Source organism: Adiantum capillus-veneris, chromosome 30, assembly GCF_014529385.1.
Source record: "Adiantum capillus-veneris isolate H3 chromosome 30, ASM1452938v2, whole genome shotgun sequence".
Classification (NCBI taxonomy): Eukaryota; Viridiplantae; Streptophyta; class Polypodiopsida; order Polypodiales; family Pteridaceae; genus Adiantum; species Adiantum capillus-veneris.
In genome coordinates this window covers 100,493,196-100,519,467 of record NC_140960.1, presented here as the reverse complement: position 1 = coordinate 100,519,467, position 26,272 = coordinate 100,493,196, and the positions used below count along the sequence as shown (strand labels likewise).

Sequence of the window (26,272 nt, the reverse complement as noted above, 5' to 3'; positions counted from 1 at the left end):
GTGCGCAATATGATGCCCTTCTCCTTGAGTGGCATCCACAGACCACCATTTATAGGCTTTTGCCTTCTAGTGTCATGCTAGTTTGGAATGCCGATGGCATCTGGAGTCATACAAAGTTGGTGAATACCATCCCATTTACTAAGCAAGATATTCAATGTATATTTATTGTGTTCTTTCTCCTCCCCTTGAAAGACTGGTGGTTTTGTGTTTTTCAACTACTCATCCACCTCTTCTTGAGTGAGAATTTGGAACAAATATGGATTGAAGCCTTGCTCCAACGTGCCATGGTAGAACATTCAGGTGTAGAGCCCAAAAAAGTCCTAGGCGTCTCACTTGTACTGCCCTTGGCCTGTTGATTCATAAATTGCACTACTAAATCACACAATTTAGTGACATTCTCATTTTGACGTGCAAAATTTGTTTCTAACACAAACCATGACACAAACATGCACGGTTGGAGTGCCCTAAATTCTTGAATCTCAAGCAACTCTATCTGGTCATTCGTGCCAATTGCAGTGCAGGTAGTCTCCATGGATGCTCAAAATTGAAGGTATAATGTATGTTTATATCTAAATCCATGGTGCGATGTTGCTGTTAATGAGAAAAAATGAGTACATTGTTAAAAAAAACACCTTGCAAATCTTTGCGAAGTAGTTGGAGTGCTTGTTGATGAGAAAAGGCAAGGTATGGAATCCGATTAGCCTTGCTCGATCAAATTCTTGTACTAAACAACCTTGCGGGGGATCACTTCTAATGTCGATGCATTGTCAAGGTCAAATACAATGTTGATTTTTTTGTGATTAAAAAAGTGAAGCCATGCAAGATTTGATGCTCTGAACTTACTTTGCGAGATTGTCAAAGTGTGGTTACAAAAGCCTTGTAAGTTTGCCAAAATCCAAAATCCATGCCAAAAGCTTGTGATATCACTTCCCTTGCTGTAATCAACAACTTGGAGAATCCGCTACAAGTGCAAAACCCCAACTTGCTTTGCTGAAATTTGCCTACTGTAAATGTTTGTCTTTCAAAAACCTTCGAGCACAAGGATTTGCCTTGGTTGCTTTCAAGCTTATGAAGCGACACCGGTTTTACTTTCCCTTGCTGCAGATTAGGGGGTGGGAATCACCCTTGTCTACCCCCAAAGGCCAAAGTTTGTAATGGTTATGAGCATTTGACTATGAACTCAAGAGCTTCTCAAGCTCCAACTATGGCCGAGGAAGTGTAGAACGAGAGAGAGAGAGAGAGAGAGAGAGAGAGAGAGAGAGAGAGAGAGAGAGAGAGAGAGAGAGAGAGAGAGAGAGAGAGAGAGAGAGAGAGAGAGAGAGAGAGAGAGAGAGAGAGAGAGAGAGAGAGAGAGAGAGAGAGAGAGAGAGAGAGAGAAATAGAAAATCGCGTATGTGGCTTGAATGCAAGTGCCATATAGATGGAATTTGATGTTCGAGTCCATGAAAATCCAATGAGAGAACTTGTTTTTTATTTGGTGTAGGTCGAATGCGGGTCTTGTTTGTGTATGCTAGAGAGAATATACACACCCACACAGTCAAGAGCTCTTTGTCTTCATCTATAGACATGTCCCCATGTTGGTTTCCCAGTAGGCCATGGAATGCTTCCTCAATGCTTCTTATGTCAGGACAATGGTAGGACCAAGGGGGCATGACCCTAGGCAAGGCCTGCTAAGCATGTACGGTTTAGGGGTCTCGATTAGGCAGACTAGGAGCCTATAAAAGGAGAGTGGTTGGGTGGAGAATTGCATGCCCTAGTTTTCCCTGTCCTCACATCTTAACAAAGGGTGTCTCTCGTTCTTGCGTGAGAACTTTCGTTTAGCTAAAGAATACACTTTTGGAATCCTTTTGGTAGCTGTGGGAATGAGCCCTATGCCAAGAGCAAAAGGGCTTAGGCCCTTGGAGATTAAGCAAGGTAGGTTGTCCATGGGAAGAAAGCCAGGTGGACCCGAAAAGTACATTAATTCCTTTTAATACAATATTCATGTCCGATTGCATGCACCAAACAAATGAAATCCTAGCATGCGTGAACTAGCAAAAGCTAAAGTTAAATATGCTTTCGCGCCTGGTTGAAGTTAGCCCACACTCGCTCCCAAAATGGAGCATCTTGAGTCCAGATCTCTTTATGCCCAATGCACTACACTATACCAAGCTGCCCTCATGGGTTTCTTGTGGAGGGAGCCCAAAGAATGGTCTTTATGCATGGCTTCACAGGAAGATGACCACAAACATGCATCTAAATCTGGAGGGGTAGTTAGTGGTGCTAATGCTAATGAGATCCAAATCTAGAGGTTAGTAGTTCTAATGAGTGGCCTGATAGAGATCTACAATCGCACTTAATCTATGGCACCAAATAAGCAATAGAGCTACAATTATAACTACACAAGAAAGAAGCTTAATTGCTCATAGCACACACATAGATTATGCTTAAAATGAATGGGCAAAGATGGAAATCAAGCTCCAAGTGTGTGCCCTTCATCAATCAATGTGATTTATGTTTAATCACATCAATTGTAGGCATTATAATTGGGAGGAATCTTATTGAAAATGCCAAGTCTAGAGATATAATAATGCCCTATTTATAAAACCTAATGCTAATTAGCCTCATACTTAGCTAAGAGAGTAGTGGATCAAGGGAATCAAACCCAGCTATTAGAGGGTTGATTAATGCATATGTGGGCTAAACTAAGGATCTCTTGGGAGTAGGAGATACTAATCTCTCTCAAGATCTGATACCATTTGTAGGGATTAGGGAGGATAAAGAGAGATCCATTCATGGGCGTTAACATGCTAAAGACAACGTAATCACACAATAGGAATTAGAGTAGAGTGTAGACACAAAATGATAACTAGATTGAAAGAAAATGAGTACAAAATGATAAATAGGAATTAGAGTAGAGTGCAGACACAAAATGATAACTAGAATGAAAGAAAGTGAGTACAAAGAGGTTCAATATAAAGATCTAGCAAATAATCTCATATGGTATCATACATGACATTATAAGAGGCTCCAAATCACTAGAAAACTTGTGGGTACACTTTTGGGACCTTTCATAAATTCTTTACTAAGTTTAGGTGAGTCCACACCCTCTAGAAATGCCCTACATGGCTACCTATACACCCATGGTATCTTTTCCACATGCTAGCACAAGATTTCTGCCACCTACGCATCTAATAGACTAACTTGATGATACATAAAGCCCACAAATCCAACAAAAAGCTAGTCCATGTGAACTTTTTCTAAGATAAGGAGGCACTCTTCTTCACTTTGATCCTTACTTCTCTTATAAATTTGTTCCCCTATCAAAGCTTAATTCGTTGCTTCAACCTCAATGGATTTTTGCATACATTTAGTTATTGTTTTTGGAGAAAAATATTCTACCAAATCCATTCCCCATTCTAGCATAACCATAATTTGAGACAGCCATTGTTTGATCCTTTGCAAAATGGACTCTCATTATGGTGGAATGAGCCATATTTAGATACAATTCTTGCTTATGTAACTCAATGAAAAGTTTTAAGACCCACTTGGATCCTTCCTATATAGTTGGTGTTGTAGACAAGCTTCATTTATGTGGGAATCTATTGAGGCAAGCATAACACATCCCATCTTCCAAACCACTTTTTTATGTCTTGCATCCATCCCATGCTAAAATCTTCCTTTCATGCGTCTTTTGAACTTTTTCTGCTTGTGTCCCATTCAACTGTAGGAAGTCAATTTGAAGGGTTTTGACACATCTTTATCAATTGGAAGAGATCTCGACTTGGAGAAAGTTTGTAAGAAAGCACTTCTAGACATTCTTGAACTTTTTCCGACCAGACTTTGAGATGCTCCAATCCCCACACCAACTCCATAAAGAAGAACTAGTGTCACCAATGTGTCAAAAAGATACTTTTTGAGGATCCAACATTTGACATCCCTTGTCATAATAATCAATATTTCTAATTCTCCTAAATGATTTTCTCATGTTGAACTGATCATTTAATATGGGGAAGTGCTAGGGGAGAAAAAGCTAGAATATTGGTTAAGCTAGCAGACCGACCACAGTAGGGATCCGAAGGAGGGAAAATAGGGATCCAAAGGGGGGGGCATCTGCAAAAGAGCCATGTGCAAAAATGGGCTTAAAAGACCCTAAGGTTCAGCCCATTAAGACTTCCAAAATGCTAAGGTTTCAAAATTCAAAGGTTGTGTCCAAAGGTCAAGCATGGGGGGAATTGGATGCTTTGTGTGTGTCCCAAAAGTCTTTATCAATCCCTACATTGGAGGGGGCAAGCCTTGGGAGTAGGGGATGAGAGAGAAACTCACACACACACACACACACACACACACACACACACACACACACACACACACACACACACACACACACACACACACACACACACACACACACACACACACACACACAAGCTCCCTTTACACAAAGGGAATGAGGGACACATGTCAGCTCCCTAGCCCAGATGCCCACAAGGTGTACCCAATTCCTATTAGATGGCCTTGGAGGTGGACCAATGAGAATTAGGGTAGAGTAAATCTAGTTTAATTAATTTAAAAACACTTAATAAAAGAACCAATGAGAATTAAGCTCTCTAGAAGACGATTGGACAGTCTCCCAAGGGGTCCAATGAGCATTCAACAGCCCAATGGCTTGCCTGATTCCTATTGGCCACGAGGCAAAGGGGTCCAATGAGAGTTTAGTTGCATTTATTAATTACATAAAGCTCTCACAAAAGGGGAAAGGGGGACACATGTCAGAAGGCTATCACTTATACTGCTTAATTATCATTGGCTAGCCCTAGGGAGGTCCAATGAGAGTGGAGAATGAGCAAATAGCAATAGGGGTCGACCAAGAGAGAGGGGGGATTGATTTTTGCAAGGCATTATCACACACACACTCACACAATCTCATGTGTGAAGTAAAGAAGACTCTCTCCTGTTCTCAAGCTTTATTGGAAAGCTTACCACCTACTCCAAGCTTGTGAGAAGGGAGGCCTACACCAACAACTCTTGGCTTTGTGATGCAAATCCAACCAAGAGCCAAGCTTCAATGCATGCTCATCTCCTCTACCATGCTAATTACTAAGCTAAGCTATGCTAATATGAGTGATTATGTGAGGAGATGTACATCTTTCTCGTAAGACTACTCCTTCTTCCTCTCAATCTACTCTCATACCCCGCTAGCTCTCACCATCTTCGAGGGTGTGTGAGGTCTTGGGTCTGAGACAGAATTGATGTTGTGTTTGATAATTGTTTTGCTTAGTGCATGAAGCTTTCATCTTCATTGCACTAGCTAGTCTTGAAGGAACACAAAGAATTGTATTGTACAATGTCTCTCTTGATGGGACAAACCATAATACAAAGCCTTTTGGAGGGGGACCGGCTCCATGTAAATCCGGTCCTCAACTGTTGTCAATAGCTTAATTTCTCTCTCTTTTGAAAGTATTGTTCATGCTATCTAACTAGGTGTTATGCTTTTTGTTGCTCTCTCCACCCAAGCACTCTTCTAATTCTCATTAGGAATCTATTCTAATGAAATGCCCACTATGTTCATGCTAATTTCCGCTACAAACAAGTTTTTAGGCCATTAAATGTTACATTGGTATCAAAGCACAAGGTTTCTCTTTTCTTGCTCAAGAAGGGAGGTCCTCAAGCTAGCTATAAATGGTTGGTATTATTAATTGCCTGTGAGAAAGTAGGATAGGGATTTTTCAGCCTTGCAATGCACCTGCCTTCATGCAGCTAACGGGGCATCACCCTCGAGAGCTATGGTCTTAATAGTGGAGTCGTATGGGGCTTGCCTACGGCTTAACCACTATTGAGCTCTTAGAAGCTTGATAGGAGCCGGTGCTGTTTTGGTGTTGAACGACCCTCTCTTCTATTCCTTGCAATTAATGGTATTTGAGCCACGGGTACAGTAGCTTGAGTGATTTTTCTAAAGGGGTAAAGAGGAGTAGCAACTAGGGCTTGAAGTGCCAAAGTACACCTTAAAAGTTTACACCTAAAAGTTGTTAGAATGTCTGACAATAGTAAAGAGAGTGAAATTAATGTTGATAACTTTGATTTTGCTAATGAGCAAGTTGCTAATGATGCCCCAATGCTTGTTAACTATCTTGTTTCTAGGATTCAACAAGCCATGGGCAATCCATCTCTCCAAAGTGAAGTGCAACGGCAGCTCCGTGCTCATGGGATTCTCCAAGCTCCCCACCATCACGAGAGAACACCTAGGAAGCGTCCTTGTGAGACTTCCAAAAGAGGTCTCTCTCCGATTCAGGAAGAAGAAGAGAACCCATACGAAGGGCTCAAGAATTTACTTCTTGATGATGCATCTCCTTCTCAAAGGAGAACTCAAGAGCCTCCACCGAAGGAACGAGAAAGAAGTGAGTCTCCCGCCACCTCGGCGGAGATGGCTCCACGAAGACGATTGGCTAAACGCTCTCCATCACCTCCAAAAGGGAGAAGACCATCGCACCCTTCTCCACACCATAATTCAAAGAGGGATGACAAAAAGCAAGAGAAGAAAAAAGCGAGTAAGAGGACATCCTCTTATCCATCTTCTTCATACTCTTCCTCTTATGAAAGTGATGGTGAAGACTATGAAGATCAAGACAAGAAAAAGGCGAGAAAGAGGTCACCCTCTTCTCCCACTTCCTCAAATTCTTCACCTTTTGAAGAAAGTGATGGTGCAACCTTTGAACCATCAAAAAGAAGAGGCCATAGGAAATCCTATGCCGCATGGAAGAGGTCGTCCAAGTTGAAGAAGTTCAAAGAGGGAGGGAAGAGCATCTCTTTCCTTACCTATGATGGCACCTTTGGTGCTACGGACAAAGTCTTGGCCTTTATCCAACAATTTGATGCGGAGTTCGGAGATGAGGGCTTCACGGAGTCCTCTAAGCTACGCCATGTAGCTATGCACTTTCAAAAGTTTGCCAGGCAATGGTGGTCTAGCCTACGAGCCAACGGTGAAGCTCCACGAACTTGGAAAGCTTTAAGAGCTTTCATTATGAAGCAGTTTTTGGCCCCCGATGCCAAAGACAAAGTACTCACCGAATGGCGAAGCTTAAAGCTCTCTCCCTATGAATCCATCCACAAATATGTAGACAAGTTTTGGGACCTACAACTCAAAGCCACTGTCTTCAAAAAGTTGGATTTTGGAGAGCAAAAGCAACAACTTTGTGCGAGCTTAAGCGAAGAAATGGCGGAGTATGTGAACTCCCAAAGGCCACGTACCATATCGGCGGTAATACACCATACTATGGTGGCCTCTCGAATCAATTTCCAAACGGGGGCTAAAAGAAATAATAAGCCCACGGAAAACAAGGGTTCCAACGAGCCTAAGGGAAAAGACAATGTCGAAAAGTCTCCTAAGGGCAACTCCAACAAAGCTGAAGAGAAGGGAGTTTACAAAGGTAAAAAAAAACTCTCTCCTGAAGAGCTTGAGCGTTATCGCAAGGATAACCGTTGTTTCAAGTGCGCCGAACAAGGGCATGAGTATCGTGCTTGTCCCCAAAAGAACACCCGCCATGATCCTCCTAGAGCTACCTGGGTTGAAATCCAAGAGGAGGAGAATCACCAAACTCACCACAAAGGATCTCCTCTATGCCATGCTTGGGGAAAGGTAAGAGAACATGATGCTTTTATTCTCTTTGACCCTGGTTCTACTCACAATTTTATATCTATAGAGTTGGCCACCAAGCTAGGCATACAAGCCTACGAGATGGGAAATGTCCTACCCGTAGATAGTGCATTCAAGGGGCAAGAAGCTTCAGTCACTCCCTTAATCGGGAAATTGAGGCTTAATGTCCAAAGCTATGTGGACAAAGAGGACTTCTTTATCCCTCCTCTCAAGCATGAGGATGTAATCCTAGGGGCACCATGGTTTGATCGCATGGCTGCCAATGTTAAATTCCTTGAAAGGAGAATCTCCTTTAAGTTCAGGGAAAAAGATATGTATATAGATGCTAAGGAAATGGGTAACACTATCCCCATTGTGCATACACTAGCTTTCAACAAGTCAATAAAGAGCTCTATTTCCGTGTACATGATTTTTGTTAAAGATTCTCAAAATGAACCTAATGCTTTAGCAAAAGAAAATAAAAGCAACCAAAAGGAATTAGAGTTATCCAATTTTCTCAAGGGGTTTCAAGATGTCTTTATTGACGACATCCCTTGTGAGCTACCTCCTAAACGAGGTAATGATGACCATGCAATTGAACTTCTTCTAGGAAGTTCACAGCCTAACAAACCTCCTTATAGAGTTTCTCAAGCTCAACAAGAGGAGATTATGCGGCAAGTGCATGAGTTAGTTGAGAAGGGCATGGTTAGGCCTAGCTCATCTCCATTTTGCTCACCTGTGCTATTAGTGCAAAAGAAAGACGGCACATATCGCATGTGTGTTGACTATAGAGCACTAAATAGGATCACTATTAAGAATAGGTTTCCCGTTCCATGGGTAGAAGACCTATTTGATAAGCTACAAGGATCAACCTACTTCAGTAGGATTGACCTAAAAAGTGGCTATCATCAAATAAGGATAGTTGATCAAGACATTGTAAAGACCGCATTTTGCACCACGTTTGGTCTTTACGAATACATTGTCATGCCTTTTGGCTTGACCAATGCACCAGCCACATTCAACCGCTTGATGGAGAAGCTGCTCAGGCCTCATCGAACCTTCACTGGAGTGTTCTTTGATGATATTATCATCTACTCTAATTCATTAGACGAACACAAGCAACACCTCCAGGTAATATTTCAAGTTTTAAGAGAGAATAAACTTATGTAAATCGAAAGAAAAGTGATTTTTTCTTGCAAGATGTTCAATATTTAGGTCACATTATCTCTCAAGATGGCATCCAAATGGATCCATCAAAGTTAGAGGTAATAAAAGGATGGCCTAAACCAAGGAATCTTCATGAACTAAGAAGCTTTATAGGTATGTGTGCATACTATAGACGCTTCATAGAAAAGTTCTCACAAATTGCGGGACCATACATGACCTAACAAAGAAGAGCGTTAGGTATACATGGTCTGCTAAGGAGAACAATGCTTTCGAAAAGCTTAAAGAAAAGCTTATCTCTCAACCTGTGCTTACATTACCGGATCTCTCAAAACCATTTGAGGTCCAATGTGATGCTTGTGGTGATTGCCTTGGAGCTGTTTGGCTTCAAGAAGGGCATGCCATAGGCTATGAAAGTCGAAGGCTCGACCCTGTTGAGCAAGCTCTAGGCATATATGAAAAGGAACTCCTTGCAGTTCTACATGCCTTAGACTCATGGAAGCCCTATTTATTGGGGACTCCTTTCATTCTGTGAACGGATCACCAAACTCTTAAGTACTTCATGACGTAGACCAAGCTCTCCGACAAAAAAATGAGGTGGGCAAATTTCCTTTCGCAATTTCATTTTCATATTGCTCACATTGCTGCCAAGCATAATCAAGTAGCAGATGCACTCTCAAGACGGCCAAGAGTAAATGCGGTTTCCATGGCAACTCACAATGATCTATCTTCAATGATAGATGAGTATGCTATTGATCCCGATTTTAGAGATGTGATTTCAGCCCTTGCATTAGGGAAGAAAGAACAACCATTTACTTTACAAGATGGTTATCTTCTCTATGGCAATAGTCTATGCGTTACTAACTCACTACGTGAGAAAGTAATGTATGAATCTCATGCTCCTCCTTATGCGGGGCATAGAGGGATTCAGTCTACCTTAAAGGGAATTGAAACATATTTCTATTGGCCTACCATGAAAGTGAACATACAAGAGTATGCTTCTAAATGTGTGGTATGACAAAAGACAAAATTTGATAGAGGGAAGCAACCTGGATTGCTTCAACCCTTGCCATCCCTAATTCACCATGGGAGAGCATATCCATGGATTTTATCTTTGGATTGCCTAAGTCTATCCATGGGAATACATGAATATAGATGATAGTAGACAAGTTCAGTAAACAAGCTCATTAAAAAGACTATCAAAGCCCATCAAATGGCAACCCTCTTCATTTCACAAATCTTCAAGTACCATGGCTTGCCAATGTCCATAGTGTCGGATAGAGATCCTAGAATGACCAGTAATTTCTGGAAGGGTCTCTTTTAGAATTTAGGGACAAGGCTAAACTTCTCTTGGGCCTATCATCCACAAACGGATGGCCAAAGTGAAATAGCTAACCTAACAATTCTCGATCTACTAAAAGCCTATGTAACGGAAGTAGATCAAAGATCCCAATGGGAGAAGTACTTACCCTTAGTGGAGTATGCTTACAATAACATTGTACATACTTCCACGGGAAAAGCACCTTTCGAGGTATTTGAGGGAAGATCAAAAAGTCCCTTGCTACTTAAGGTACATGGAAAGATCTTCGCTGCAGATGAGTATAGCCGAGACCTACAAAAATCTTTTCAAAAGATTAAGGATGCTATCTCTATCTCACAACAAAGGCAAAAGGCTGCTATTGAAGTCGCGGAGCGGAGCGTGGATCGACTCACACACACACACACACACACACACACACACACACACACACACACACACACACACACACACACACACACACACACACACACACACACACAGAGAGCTTACACAGTACGCAGAGAATCGTTTTGAAGGGTTATCTCCCAAAACCTTATTATCCACAAAAGTATAAGTGAGTATATACAAGAGTTAGTGATAAGTGAGTTAGGCGGGCGGGCGGCCATATCCATATAAGAGGCCACTTGGGCTTTAATCCCAACAACCTCCCACTTAAAGTCCAATGTGGCACTTTAAGTAACTGTAAATCTATGAACATAAATGTACAAAGATTTACATGGCTGCCATCTATCCAATGCCCAATAACTCACGACAATGCACAAAGCCCTCTCCTAGAAGTCCCTTTGTGAGTACATCAGCAGGATTGTCCTTGGTGTGAATCTTTAGCAGTTGTATCTGCTTGTCTTCAAGTACTTCCCTAATGAAGTGATATTTCACATCAATATGCTTAGTCTTCGAATGGAACACTAGATTCTTTGCCAATTGTATAGCACTTTGACTATCACAATATAACTCTGGCATATCTGCTTTGATTCCCAAGTCTGCTACCAATCTACCAAGCCAAAATTGCTTCTTTGCATGCCACATTTGCTGCAACATACCCAACTTCTGTAGTAGACTGCGTAACACAATCTTGTAATCGAGATTGCCATGATATGGCACCTCCAGCCAATGTAAAGACATAGCCTGATGTAATCTCCTCTTATCCAAGTCTCCTGCATAATCTGAGTCAGTGTATCCTCTGACACTCAAATCCTGACTACCATAGCATATGCACATACTCTTTGTATGTTTTAAGTATCTCATGATACCTTTCACTGCCTCCCAATGTTTCTTGCAGGGATTTGACATATCTCTGCTAACCACTCCCACTGCAAATGCAATATCCGAACGTGTAGCAATCATTGCATACATCAAACTACCCACTGCAAACACATATGGAATCTTATCCATTTCAGCCTTTTCTTCCTCAGACACAGGACAATCTTGTTTGCTAAGTTTCACATATGGTGGCAATGGAACAATCAATGCCTTTCCCTTCTCCATATTGAAACGTTGCAAAACCTTGTCAATATACTCTGTTTGAGATAACCAAACCAACTTCTTTGATCTGTCTCTCTCAATGCGCATACCAAGTATATGACTTGCCTCACCCATGTCTTTCATGTCAAACGATTTTTCCATCTTTGACTTCAAAGCTGAAATTTCTTCCAAGTGTTTGCCAGCAATCAACATGTCATCCACATACAAAATAATGATCAGCCAACTGCCATCCTTAGCCTTCTTTGTATATAGACAGTGATCGCACTCACTACGTTTGTAGCCTTGAGAAAGCATAAACTGGTGGAACTTATGGTACCATGCCCTCGGTGATTGTTTTAAGCCATAAAGACTCTTTAACAACTGGCATACCAAATCTTCCTTGCCTTTCTCAACAAACCCTTCTGGCTGCTGCATGTAAATTTCCACATATAAATCACCATGCAAGAACGCTGTCTTGACATCCATTTGGTGCAACACCAAATCCATATATAGCAACCAATGCAAGAAAGCATCTCAATGTAGTCATCTTGACCACTGGAGAGAAGACTTCATCAAAGTCAATGCCTTGTTCTTGCTTAAAGCCCTTGGTAACAAGCCTTGCTTTGTACTTTGGCTGACTATCATGAGAGGTGATCTTATACCTGTAAACCCATTTATAAGGTAGAGCCTTTTTGCCCTGTGGTAATTTAACTAGCTTCCATGTCTGGTTTTTATGCAGAGTTGTCATCTCTGACTGCATGGCCAACTGCCATTTTTTCGAGTCAATCACTTGTAATGCTTCCTTGTAGCAAGATGGTTCTCCGCAATTTGTGAGCATGACATAATTTAGAGATGGCACATAATGATCAGGTGGTTTGGATACACGCTCAGAACGTCTCACCACAATTGATTCTGCCTCTCTAGCCACTATAGGCTGTTCTTGAGCCTGACCATGCTGTCTTGATGTGCTAGCACTAGGTCCATCTTCCCTGAAGGCAACTCTTCTGATCTCCTCTGTCTTCTCTGGCTTAGCGTGAAACTTGGCTTCATTGAAATGCACATCATTGCTACGAATAACTTTTCTAAACTCAGGATCCCAAAGCCGGTAACCCATCTCGCCCGATTCTCCGTAGCCAAGAAATATACACTTCTTGCTCTTTGGTTCTAGCTTAATCGTGAACTCCTTAGGAATATGGCTATAAGCTTCACAACCAAAGACTCTGAGATGCTTATACGAAGGTGCCTTGCATGTCCATAGCATCTCGGCCACTGCACTCTTATCCAGAACCCTACTAGGAAACCTGTTGATCAAATGGACTGCTGTAGCCACTGCTTCCGTCCAAAATCCATCTGGAAACTCAGCATTTGACAACATTCTTCTGACCTTCTCTTGTATGGTCCTATTCATACGTTCTGCAACCCCATTCTGTGAAGGATTATATGGTGCAGTAAGTTCCCGGTTAATCCCTTTTGCTTCACAAAAGTCTTGAAAAGCTTTGGAAACGTACTCTCCACATTGTCAGTTCTCAAGCACTTCAGCTTCTGACCACTCTGATTCTCCACAAGGTGCAAGAATGTCTTAAAGACCTTGAGCACCTCATCCTTGTGCTTCAAGAAATAAACCCATACTTTGCGAGGATAGTCATCTATGAATGTACAAAAGTACGCTGCTCCCCCTAGTGACAAACTAGGCATTGGTCCGCATAGATCACTGTGCACAAGAGCTAACCGTTCGTCCCTACAATTCCTTTTTGATCTGTGCGGTTCCTGTGTTTGCTTACCATAAACACAATGCTCACAAAACTCAAAATCTTGATATGAAAAACCAGGCAAATAACCATAATGAGAAAGTATTTCCATTCCTCTTTTTGACATATGTCCCAGCCTACGATGCCACAGTGACACACTTGGCTGCTCAATCACATTAATTACATGGTTTTTAACTTCTGAAACATGTAAAGTGTATAGAGTTCCTGACTTGCTGCCATGTGCTACAGTCATGGAACCTTTGGAGATCTTCTAAGTGCTGTTCCCAAAAACTGTCACATAACCCGCATCATCCAACTTCCCTGTACTAATCAAGCTCTTTCGGATTGCTGGAACATGTCTGACATTCTTGAGCCATAAAGAAGAGCCATTCTGAAACTTCAACTACACATCTCCCACTCCAAGTATGTCACAAACCTGCTCATTGCCAAGTCTGACATAATCTTTAGTAGTCACATATGATGTAAACCACTCTTTGTGCGGAGAAACATGTAAAGATGCCCTTGAGTCGATAATCCAATCACTCATAGCATGTCCATCCTCTGCAGTCAAGAAAACAGAATCAAGATTGCTTGTGAGGAAGATATCACCAGCTGCTATACCAGAATCACTGTCTGAACCAGATCCTGTGACATTCACCTCTTCAATCTTCACTGAACTCTTCTTTTCATCTTGCTCAGAACTCTTTGTTTTGACTTTTTCTTGTTTCCACTTCGTACAGTCTCTCTTCATGTGACCCTTCTTGCCACAATGGTAGCATTCTATGTCATCCTTTGACTTCGAGTCACGAGACTTACTTCGGTTTTGTGCCTTCTTACCCTTCTTCTCTTTAGACCGTTGTCTCCCTCGAACGACCAAAGCACTATTGCCTTTGCCTTTGTCAATGTTCTTCCTGTTCACTTCCTCTGTGAGCAAGCTTCCTTCTACATTGGCACTTGTAAGACCTTCTGGCGCGACATAATTACTTAACACTGTACGAAAAGTATCCCAACTGTCTGGCAAAGTGATTAAGGGAAACATAGCCTTCACTGAATCTGGAAAGACTATCTCCTGTGCTGTTAACTGGCTGAAAATTATGTGAAATTCATTGAAATGATTTGACATGGCTGTCCCTTCCTTCATCTTCAAATCCACCAATTTCTTGAGCCATAAATCTGAGAAGCAGCACTTTGTTTCTCGTACATACCACATAGCTTTTGCCATACGCTGTAGTCTCTTCTGCTACGTTGAAGTAAACATTTTCTGCCAGTGTTAGCATGATTGTGGAACAAGCTAACTCGTCAAGCTCTTCCCACTCATCTTCAGCCATACCTTCTGGTCTCTCCCCTTTGAGCTTCAGTGGCTTCACTTGTTTTTTTTGCACCAAAACCTGCCAAATCTGCTTCTTCCAGAATGGAAAATTTGTGCCATCCAGCTTCTTTATGTTGTAAAGAGTCTCACTTTGAGAAGATGCCATGTCTGCCAAACTGTTTACTCCTGGGAAAAATCCGACAGAGTTTCCCCTGTAAACTGGCCTCTGTACACAATAAACAAGTTGTAGACAACAAGCTGAACACCTCTCCTCAAGAACTGTCAGTATTTTGAAAATTTTTGACAGAGTCTCCCCTGTAAACTGAGCTCTGGGAACCAAAAGATAGCTCAAAAAACAATCATAAATAGCTGACCAGTGACAAATCTGAAAATCTATGTAATATGCTATCCTGTAAGCATGCACTGTCTCCTGTCTGGGCGATGACAGAACCTGTATCTGTCTCAAGACTGAAGCCTGAACAATGCCTCAACGGCCTGACGCATAAGATGCAATCCAGTGTCTACACAAAGACATACATCCTATGGGATAAAAGTTGTCGAAGAGGATGCGTGTCGAGGGAAAGTCCAGCAACCTAATCCACCTCACACTGGGTAACCCAGCCCCCAGTGCTTGGCTTCAAAAAACCTCACACACGACCCTCACAGATGGCTCAGCAAACTGCCCAGAACTAGCATACATCCTACAATAGACCAATCACTGTCCTATGACCGCTGCGGCGGTCTGTATGCTAGCGTGACTCACAACTAGCAGACCCACAATCACAGTACATCAATCTGCAATACATGCCAGTGGTGTCAAGCCATCGTATGGCCACACCTCCCCTGGAACCTGGCAAGCACAAGAAGTAGCAATGCAGACTGCAATATATATATTTGATGATATATATGTGTACCTGGTCTATAGATGATGCTTTGAAGACGAATGAGTGATGTATGTCGATGCCGATATTGATGTCGACCACCTCCTGCTTGCCAATCTACACAAGACGGGCTTCTTTGCGGCTGAAACCTATCTTCTGATGTAGTGCTCAGAACGAAATTTTGAGGGCATAAACGACTTCGAAAGGGGGGTAAAACCCCTAGGTTTCTTGGTGGAAATTCTCCCGGAACGCCGAGTGTGAATTTCCAAGCTTCGAAGCCAGAATCTGCCTGAAAAGTGCGCGCGCGCGATTACGCAAATACACACTGAACCAAGCTCTGATACCAATTGAAGTCGCAGAGCGAAGCGTGGATTGACACACACACACACACACACACACACACACACACACACACACACACACACACACACACACACACACACACACACACACACACACACACACACACACACACACACAAAGCTTACACAATACGCAGAGAATCGTTTTGAAGGGTTATCTCCCAAAACCTTATTATCCATAAAAGTATAAGTGAGTATATACAAAGAGTTAGTGATAAGTGAGTGAGGCGGGCGGCCATATCCGTATAAGAGGCCACTTGGGCTTTAATCCCAACACTGCTGACAAGCACAAAAGAGCCGAAGCCTTTAAAGAAAATGATTGGGTCTTATTAAAATTTCCCAAGGCTCAATTAAGGCACACGACGGGCAAGAATCCTACGGGACACCAAAAGTACTATGCTAAACTAGCAAAAAGGTACTATGGTCCCTTCCAGATTCTTAGGCCAATCAATGAGATGGCCTATCAACTCAAGTTGCCCAATCATTGGCTCATACACAATGCTTTCCATGTGAGCCTATTAAAGCCTTACAAAGGAGAGCCACCTCAAGAACCAACTACTGAAGACCCACCGGAGATCGAGGACTAAGAAGAGGTGCTGCAGCCCAAGTCCATCCTCCCACATGAAGACAAGGTACTAAGAGGCGGTAAGACTATCCGACGATATCTTATTAAGTTTAAGAATTATCCTTTTGAAGATGCTAGATGGATGCAAGGCATACAATTAAAGGATAACCTAAACCTTGTCAATGCTTACAATGCTTCCCAAGAGTAAGCAAATGTACAAAATGTTAAAAATGAACAAAGTTTTTGTCTTATAAGACTCTCTTTTTCTTTATTGTGCACAAAAATGAAGTAGTATGCATGCTTAGATCAAGTTTGCGGAGACGACGTCTCCCAAACACCAAGTAGAGCTTGTCACTCTACTATGGAAGATTGATAGGACTAATGTGCAGACATGCTTGCGGCAGCCTCAGGCTCTCAAGCGCCAAATGGACTAGTCATCCATTGTGGAAGATTTCGCAGGGTAACATAGGGATCCTCTACCCGCTAACAAAAGGACTAATGAATATGCTTTATCTTCTCTACCCCATAGTCAAGGACGACTATGATTTCAAGAGAGAGGTAATGTCATAATAATCAATATCTAATTCTCCTAAATGATTTTCTCATGTTGAACTGATCATTTAATATGGGGAAGTGCTAGGGGAGAAAAAGCTAGAATATTGGTTAAGCTAGCAGACCGGCCACAGTAGGGATCCGAAGGACGGAAAATAGGGATCCAAAGGGGGGGCCATCTGCAAAAGAGCCATGTGCAACAATGGGCTTAAAAGACCCTAAGGTTCAGCCCATTAAGACTTCCAAAATGCTAAGGTTCCAAAATTCAAAGGTTGTGTCCAAAGGTCAAGCATGGGGGGAATTGGATGCTTTGTGTGTGTCCCAAAAGTCTTTATCAATCCCTACATAGGAGGGGGCGAGCCTTGGGAGTAGGGGATGAGAGAGAAACTCACACACACACACACACACACACACACACACACACACACACACACACACACACACACACACACAAGCTCCCTTTACAAAAAGAGATTGAGGGACACATGTCAGCTCCCTAGCCCAGATGCCCACAAGGTGTACCCAATTCCTATTGGATGGCCTTGGAGGTGGACCAATGAGAATTAGGCTAGAGTAAATCTAGTTTAATTAATTTAAAAACACTTAATAAAAGAACCAATGAGAATTAAGCTCTCTAGAAGACTATTAGACAGTCTCCCAAGGGGTCCAATGAGCATTCAACAGCCCAATGGCTTGCCTGATTCCTATTGGCCACGAGGCAAAGGGGTCCAATGAGAGTTTAGTTCCATTTATTAATTACATAAAGCTCTCACAAAAGGGGAAAGGGGGACACATGTCAGAAGGCTATCACTTATACTTCTTAATTATAATTGGCTAGCCCTAGGGAGGTCCAATGAGAGTGGAGAATGAGCAAATAGTAAGAGGGGTCGACCAAGAGAGAGAGGGGGCTGATTTTTGCAAGGCATTATCACACACACACTCACACAATCTCATGTGTGAAGTAAAGAAGACTCTCTCTCCTTCTCAAGCTTTATTGGAAAGCTTACCAACTACTCCAAGCTTGTGAGAAGGGAGGCCTACACCAACAACTCTTGGCTTTGTGATGCAAATCCAACCAAGATCCAAGCTTCAATGCATGCTCATCTCCTCTACCATGCTAATTACTAAGCTAAGCTATGCTAATATGAGTGATCATGTGAGGAGATGTACATCTTTCTCGTATGACTACTCCTTCTTCCTCTTAATCTACTCTCATACCCCGCTAGCTCTCACCATCTTCGAAGGTGTGTGAGGTCTTGGGTCTGAGACCGGAGAGAATTGATGTTGTGTTTGATAAGTGTTTTGCTTAGTGCATGAAGCTTTCATCTTCATTGCACTAGCTAGTCTTGAAGGAACACAAAGAACTGTATTGTACAATGTCTCTCTTGATGGGAGAACCATAATACAAAGCCTTTTTGGAGGGGGGACCGGCTCCATGTCAATCAGGTCCTCAACTGTTGTCAATAGCTTAATTTCTTTCTCTTTTGAAAGTATTGTTCATGCTATCTAACTAGGTGTTATTCTTGTTGTTGCTCTCTCCACCCAAGCACTCTTCTAATTCTCATTAGGAATCTATTCTAATGAAATGCCCACTATGTTCATGCTAATTTCCGCTATACACAAGTTTTTAGGCCATTAAATGTTACATCCCTTGGGTTACACATGTTCTCAAATGCATAGTACGCTCTCTTCATAGCTTCCAAATGATGCATAACACATTCATGCCACTTGTTATTGGTTGGACTCTCAAGCCCAAGGTACTTAAAGCTCTCAACCACTTCACGTGTCTCTAAAATGCATGGCTTCTCCTTATAGTTGGTTTTCACAAGCATAACCTTTGTTTTTAATTCATTCACAATCAGCTCACTATACAAGCAAAATTTCTCAAGGACAATTATAAGTTTTGTGTATCTTCTAAAGTATATGCTAGAAGTGCTAATCATTGGCATACAATAAAAGCATGTTTACTGCATTGTGAATAGTAACCTATTCAATGTCTTCTACTCAACTCTCATTTGTTCCAAGCCCAAAGAGAGCTCTTCAAAATGGACATCCTTGTTTAACCCCAATAGCGCTTTGCATTTTTTTTTGACATTCCACTTTCCATGCGCAAACATAAATTTCAATTGAGACTTAGAGTTTTTCTATCCTTCTCCACAAATTGTTACATGGAATCATATCAAAGGCTTCCTTGAAGTCCACAAAGAAAGAATACAATCGCTTACTTTGCAACTGGCCCTCTTCCATGAGAATACGAAGAGTGACAAGATGATACGAGCAATGGTGCTATGACGTTGAAAGAAACCCGCTTGCCCTTTTGCATGTTTGCTATTCTTTTCAACCCGCTCACTCAATTTTATCTCTATTATGAACCTAATTAACTTTGCTATAAGAGACCCAATCATAAAAGTCTATAGTTATTTACATTCTTTACATCCCCTCCTTTATGCAAAGGCTTGACCCAATTAGCACTCCAATCACAAGGCATACCATGTTGAAGAGCAAGAGTGAACATATCACACTCCACAATTTGGTCCTCTTCTATCTATTTAATCATTTTCGGTTAAAGATTTCACACTTTGCGAGTGGCCAACTTTTTAAGCCCGTCTCATACATCTCCAATAATAAAAAACCGAAGGCTTACATGGGAGTGGACCCTAACATGACATCTTTCTAACATTTGGTTGCTCATGTAGTGCCTACAATGCGTGTACACGTTGTAGTGATTTTTTACACAGTCAAAGAGTTTATATTAGCAAGAGACAAAAAGCACATCTTGTTACATGTCTAGAGCATCAATAAGAGATCATAGCTATTCATTGGGCAACCATATTGGGTGGATGGCATTGCCCATCAGGCATTACACTACTTGAAAAATAGTAAAGAAAGGCCCAATTTTCATTATCCTCTGCTTAGCTCTACTTTCACCTCAACTGCCATGTTAGTGTACTAGTACATTACCCTCAGTAGGAGATACTTAAAGGTGCAAATTAAGCACAAGATTGAAGCTTGGAAAACCTCCTTGTAAGTCCTGAAGGTAAATGGAATATGCTTAGAGGTTTTGTGCTATGAAGAAAATGAAGAAGTTTTTAAGAAGATTCCCAAGGCATCTCAAAAGATACCTTTTGGTGGTGTTTTGATTAACAGTTTTCGAGCGTAGGTACCTTCTTCTCGCCTGGGACTCCCGACTCTCCACGACGAAGGTACGCAGAACGTGGTGTTATACATGTGCGTGCAACAGCATGATTGTTTGTTCCGAAGGCAGGCATTTCCCGAGTCTCACAGAGCAGCTGCATAACCGCCCTTGTGATCTTGAATGAATCAGGCCTTGTCCGATTCAAAGGTCGGACTCTTCCTTCTTCCACTTTTGCGATCTCGCAAATTCAGCTCGGATCTAACACCACGCTGGCAGCCTGGTTCTCCAACGGTTGAGTATGCGTTTCAGCTTCATTTTGCAGGGAAATCACATCTAATTCGGGCTCCGCCACCCCTAATACAATGGCGGCCTGATGGGCGTGGTTGCTTGTAGCAGCCCCTGCCATTGATGGCCTTGCGTTACCCACCTTCCATGATGGTTTCATCATGGTGGCCCCTATTACGTACATTTTTCTTTCTAGGGCTTCTTTGCCTATGTGGTGCACAGGAGCAGATGGTGAATTCCAGTAGAACTTGTAGCAGGCTTAGCCCTTTGGTGGGATTTACTGCTCACCTGAGCATGCTGCAGCATCAGCTTAGAGGACAGATTGAGGTTTTGGATGACTGCTCCTTTTCAGTTACAAAATTCGACATGCTCATTGGCAAGGAAGTTCACTGGTGGGGTGCAAAGGGTGATGACTTTGAGAATCTTACTAGTGGCTTTGCGATATCAACCCTGCAGCTGAACAAGACATTCAGCAATGCGTCTATGGTGGTCACTTTAGACAATTGCACATGGGATGATTTTGAAGTGCTCGGGGTTTGGGATACCACCTTGGAAGCGGATTTTGGCCATGTTCTTCTTTCCATTGTAGACATAAATCTGGCTGAAGCCCCTGCCATGTCACCGGCTCCGGCTTTGGCTCCAGGACCAGCCCTTGCACCTTTTTCAGGAGGTCCTAGTGATGCAATGAATAGAGGCGCCTACTGGGGAGAAAAGCAGCCGACCATGTTTGATAATTGTAAGGTTTTGAACAACCTCTATCGCCTGAGGTGGTCTCTCAATGAAGACACAGGAACGGTGGATCTTGGACTGGAGGCTGCTGTACCGGACACTCACTATATGGCATTCGGATGGGCTAAACCCGGGTCGACCAGCTCGTATATGCTAGATGCAGATGTTGTTCTTGGGGGTTTTCAAAATCACACCACGCCATTTGTAGAAGATTACTACATCAATAAGTATAGTGAGTGTACTTGGGGCGAGGGTGGTCCTTCAGGTGTCTGCCCAGACTCGGTTTACCCTGGAAATGATGAAAACAAGTCGGATGTTGAGTTGAAGTTTCTTCATGGTCAGTGGCAGGATGGAGTTGCTTTTGTTCGCTACCAAAAGAGCCTCCGAAGCTCTGACAAGCGCTTTGATGTGTCAATCAATGCAACCGCTGAGATGGTAGTCATATGGGCTTTGGGGCTTCTCAAAAGACCTGATAGCCTCCGGCCTCTTTATCTTCCTGAGAAGCATACATCCTTTGGCCATTTGAAGCTCAACCTATCTGATGCAGTGGATGAGTGTAAAGGTCCTCTGCAAGCTCCTGATTTGGATGATTTGGATTTGATAGTTGCAGAGGCTGGTGTTCCTATTGTTGTGGGTGTAGGACCAGCCACACATTATCCCAATCCTCCTAATCCGGATAAAGTTATCTACCTGAATAAAGTCGAGGCTGCTGTGCTTAAGGTTGAAAGAGGAGTTCAAGTCACGTTTTCTGTTCAAGCTGGCCACGATGTAGCCTTTTATATTAGTGAGAATCCTGTGGGAGGAGAACTGGATGAAAATGCCACAATTTTTGCTGGGGGGCCTAATGCTCATGGGGTTCCTGCAATTCCATTCTCCTTGGCTTGGAAGCCAGACCGCTTTACCCCAGATGAGGTGTATTATCAGTCCTACTTTCAGAAGAAAATGGGCTGGAAGATTCGGGTTGTTGATGGGGGTCTCAATGATATGTACAACAGCAGTGCTTCTCTCGCTGATCAGAAGGTGATGCTATATTGGATGCTCACTGAAGCGGGCATCTCCTTTGCAGTGAGGAGTGTGCCCAAGAGCGGCTATGTGGCAATTGGCTTTGGAGAGACCATGGTGAATACCTTTGCTTATGTTGGCTGGCTTGAGAATAATATTTGCAAAGTTGGCACATATTGGATAGATGGCAGAGATTCGGGTAGCATCCATCGCACCAGGGAGAATTTGACTGATGTTCAATGTGCTCAGCAGAATGGTATGCTCACTTTTCAGTTTAGCAGGCCTTTGGATCCACATTGCACGGGCCGTCAAGAGTGTCGTAATGTCATTGACCCATCAATTCCATTGAAAGTTGTTTGGGCTCTTGGGACGCACTGGAAGGCTGATCAGCTAACAGATAGTAACATGCACTCTTCAAAGAGTAGCAAGTACATGTTAGTCTATCTAACAAGGGGGGTCGCTGAAGCAGAGCAAGAACTGAGGCCTGTTCTTGCAGTTCATGGATTTATTATGTTTCTAGCTTGGGCCTTACTCTTCCCTGGAGGAGTTCTGGCTGCACGGTATCTCAAGCATCTGAAAGATGATGGATGGTTTCAAATCCATGTCTACTCACAATATTCAGGGCTGGCAATCATGTTTCTTGGAGTCCTTTTTGCTGTTGCAGAGTTGCGGGAGTTCCACACTGGATCTCTGCATGTTAAACTTGGCTTGGCAAGCATCATTCTTGCATGTGCACAGCCTATTAATGCTTTTTTTCGTCCAAAGAGGGCTACATCTGGAGAACAACCATCGCCTAGACGACTTGCTTGGCAGCTTGTACATAGATATACTGGGGGTGCAACACTTGCAGTAGGTTTTGTAACTCTTTTGACTGGTATATTGGCATTGAGCCATGAGTATGGTGGAGATCAGATGAGAGGGCTAGGTTGGGCTCTTGTGGGTTGGCTCTTCTGCATTGTATTGCTGATATTTTACCTCGAATATCAACGCTCCAGGCAGGTCAAGTTTGATAGGGAGCCGTCATTTGCAAAAGGAAATTGGGTTATGGCAAATAATGATGATGATGACTCTGCAAACTTATTGAGGCCCAATCACCTCTCTTCGACGGCAAGTAGTCGGGATGATGTCCAACTCTATCCTGCCAAGCGAATGGAGGTTCAGCTACAGGCACTTTGACGTCATTTACATATACAATTTTGTTTCATATTTATCCCTTATCGAATTATACAGCGTTACATTTTTGAGGCACTAACAGATCTTGGTCGTTCGGGAGCTCTGATGATCGCATTCAGAGTTTTGATGGGTCTCTTGTGCGACGAGCCCCGTTATATCTTCCAGTCAGCTAGCTGCCTGTGACTGGTCTCAATTGAAGCGTTGTGGCTAACAATGCTGAAAATGTGCAGAGTTGTAACATTGATGTCAGGGTCTCTGCAAATTTTGTAATGCTATCTTGGAGGACTACACTGCTGGCACTAGCTTATAAGGATGTATACCCTGTTTTTGTGAGGCATGCAATTACCTGTCAAAGGCACTAACAATTTTTTATTTTCTGGTTCATGGTCTTGCAAAATGGTTCTACATGATTCTGGTGATTAAGGCATCGTCACATAGAATGCGAAATGGGAATGAGGGATCTCATGAAAAGTGCCATTCCTTGTGGCTATATAATCATATGGAATGGGGCAAGGAATGGGTATGGTAGGTTTAAAGATGGCATTCCCTGTGACTATGTTGTTATTGTATTAGTATTATATGATTCCGACCTCATGGCTCATCAAAAGACCTGCCATTTTCCTATTACATTTGATCGTAGGCCTGGTTAACTGTGCTGGTAAAATATTTGACTGGAAGTGAAGAGTTCTTGGTTTGGATTTTTGCAATATTTTCTGAGTCTCAAGGGATTGAGGTGGGGATCATGTTTGGATTTGGAGAACTGTCTTCCAGGTGAGTATTAGCTTAGAAGGCTTCAATACTGATATTTTCTTTACAATTGTGCTTGTAGGCTTCTTGATGCTTATATTTCATGCAGAAATTTTCTGTTTGTGTATTTGTATTTGTTTGGCTGTGTTTCTGTCAGAATTTTATGTTTTGTTTTTGTCTTTTGGAATGACCTCATATTTCAGTTGTCATCGTCTTCAGTCATCTCCTCCGAGAAGAAGGCGTCATGTTTAAATCGTCTTCTTCATGGAGGTCTTTAATATAGTCAAAACTCTGCTTCATTTTGTTAGTGTGATGAAACTGTCAAATAAGAGTTTCATTAATTGTGTTTTAAAATGGGTTTAAGGATTTTTTTAATCAGCGTCGGCTGAGTCGGCTGAGGCTACTTTGATCAATTTATTCACCATGTAAGCCTGACTAGCTGTCTTGTAGCTTGTCATACCTCTCAATTGATTATATCTAGTTATATATTATCCATCTGTCTTTCTCTCTCTTAATTCTGACTTTCAAGGTCTTTGTATCTAGGTAATCAAGCACAATGGCGCGAATGCATTGTGCATGTGTGTTCATTTTGTTTTTGGTTTTGCATTTATGATTAAACTTATTGCTTATCTTACTTGCAATCAGAGGGCTCCCCCATAGGCCCTTTAATTTGGCATCTTAGAAAAAGGCCCCTTTAAAACCAAGTCCCAAGGCTCCTCCATGTTTGGATTCAGGGTACACACCCCATTTGTAACCTTTTGACCTCCTATAGCAAGTTGAAAAGGCGTTTGTATAAAATAGGGGTGGTTGAAGTACCCCCTACATTTCTTGGGAGAAAATTTAGGTAAAGGGCCTTCACAAATCTCCATGTTCATAGAGGGCCTATGGAGTCCACCTTATTTTTTTAGAGGGCCCCCTAAAACCACCTTTAGAGGGTCTATGGGGGAGCCCTCTAAGTACAGAATGAGCGCCAATTATGAGTTCTCTGGGCAATGCAGGCAATGTTTCTGCAATTGATGATGTTTGAAATCTGACAACTCATTTGTGGAAATAAATGAGGATTGCAAATTTTCTGGTTTGCTTCTTACCAATAAATTACTGATTTCGGGTCAGCAAATGCTTTTTCTTCCTATTGCTTTGTCAATTCAGACAAGTGCATACTGGATTTCCTTCTTTTGATAGAAGTTTAGATCTTCATCATTCTCGTAAACATCATAATTGTATGTTGAGCTTTTACATTTACACAGGAAACTGAAATCCTATGTTTTTTTTTGTGTGTGTGGAGAAACTGAAGAATTTAGGATGAGGCTTTTGGAACTAAACTAAGTACTTCAACCACACACTTCAAGTGGTTCAATTATTGGTGCTTACATGTGGTGGCAATAATATATTTGGCCTACAAAAAGGCCTTAGTAAAGCATGGATTTTTTTGGAGCAATTGCAGATTGTCGGATAAGCTAGTCGATCCGTGCCACATGGCAAGTTATGATGGCTAGCCTCTTTTTCCCTATTTTATGTGCATTAACTAAGCCTTCTCTTATGTATATGTAGGAGAGAGAGAGAGAGAGAGAGAGAGAGAGAGAGAGTTGACATTTGTTTCCTTATTGCTATCAAGATGGGCATTGAGTAGTGGGTCACACACTCCATTTCTCATCCTTTTATGTAGGCCATAGTGACTTTTCACCTAACATGGGCGACCAAGTGATGACAATTTTTTAAAGATCGATCCCTTCATTATGCACAACAACAAAGAGATGCAACCCTTTTGCAACACTAGTGTTGGGAATAGTTAGGGATAATGAAATTCCACAATCGAACAAGCTACCACCAACCACTTGGAAATCTCACAACTACCATACATGTGCACAAGCTCATCATTCCAAACTTCGCTTGGTCAAGAATAGCACATATGATACAAATGTGAACACAAAGGCCTTCAAAAGCATGCATAGAGAATTTATGAGAAAGACACACTTAGTAGTGCAACTAGAACATGCAACAACAAGCGAATAGATGCAAGATTACTATAGACCTAGAAATTTGACAAATATCTATTAGGTCTCCCCAATCTCGGAAAAATAAAAAGCCTTTCAAAACATCTTAACTGTATAAGTGAAGGGTGAGTTTAGAAAATGAAAAGATCCATGAAAGTGGAAAGTGAAAAGACTTTTCGTGTCCAAATAAGAGATGGTGGAGTGCACATTGATACATTTGTGTTTTTTTTC

At 42.1% G+C, this 26,272-nt stretch overlaps 1 protein-coding gene across 1 annotated transcript; it reads left to right on the top strand.

Annotated features, from left to right (window-relative positions):
* Positions 1 to 20,123: 20,123 nt before the first annotated feature.
* On the top strand, positions 20,124 to 24,007 carry LOC147418507 (DOMON domain-containing protein / dopamine beta-monooxygenase N-terminal domain-containing protein). Its single transcript, XM_086506931.1, has one exon. It carries the CDS (start codon positions 20,520 to 20,522, stop codon positions 23,301 to 23,303), a length of 2,784 nt encoding a protein of 927 aa, XP_086363057.1. The 5' UTR covers positions 20,124 to 20,519; the 3' UTR covers positions 23,304 to 24,007.
* The last annotated feature ends 2,265 nt before the right edge of the window (positions 24,008 to 26,272 follow it).

What these genes read in the sequence shown, in the direction of transcription:
- LOC147418507 (XM_086506931.1), top strand. Translation starts at nt 20,520, where the DNA reads ATGGCCTTGCGTTACCCACCTTCCATGATGGTTTCATCATGGTGGCCC.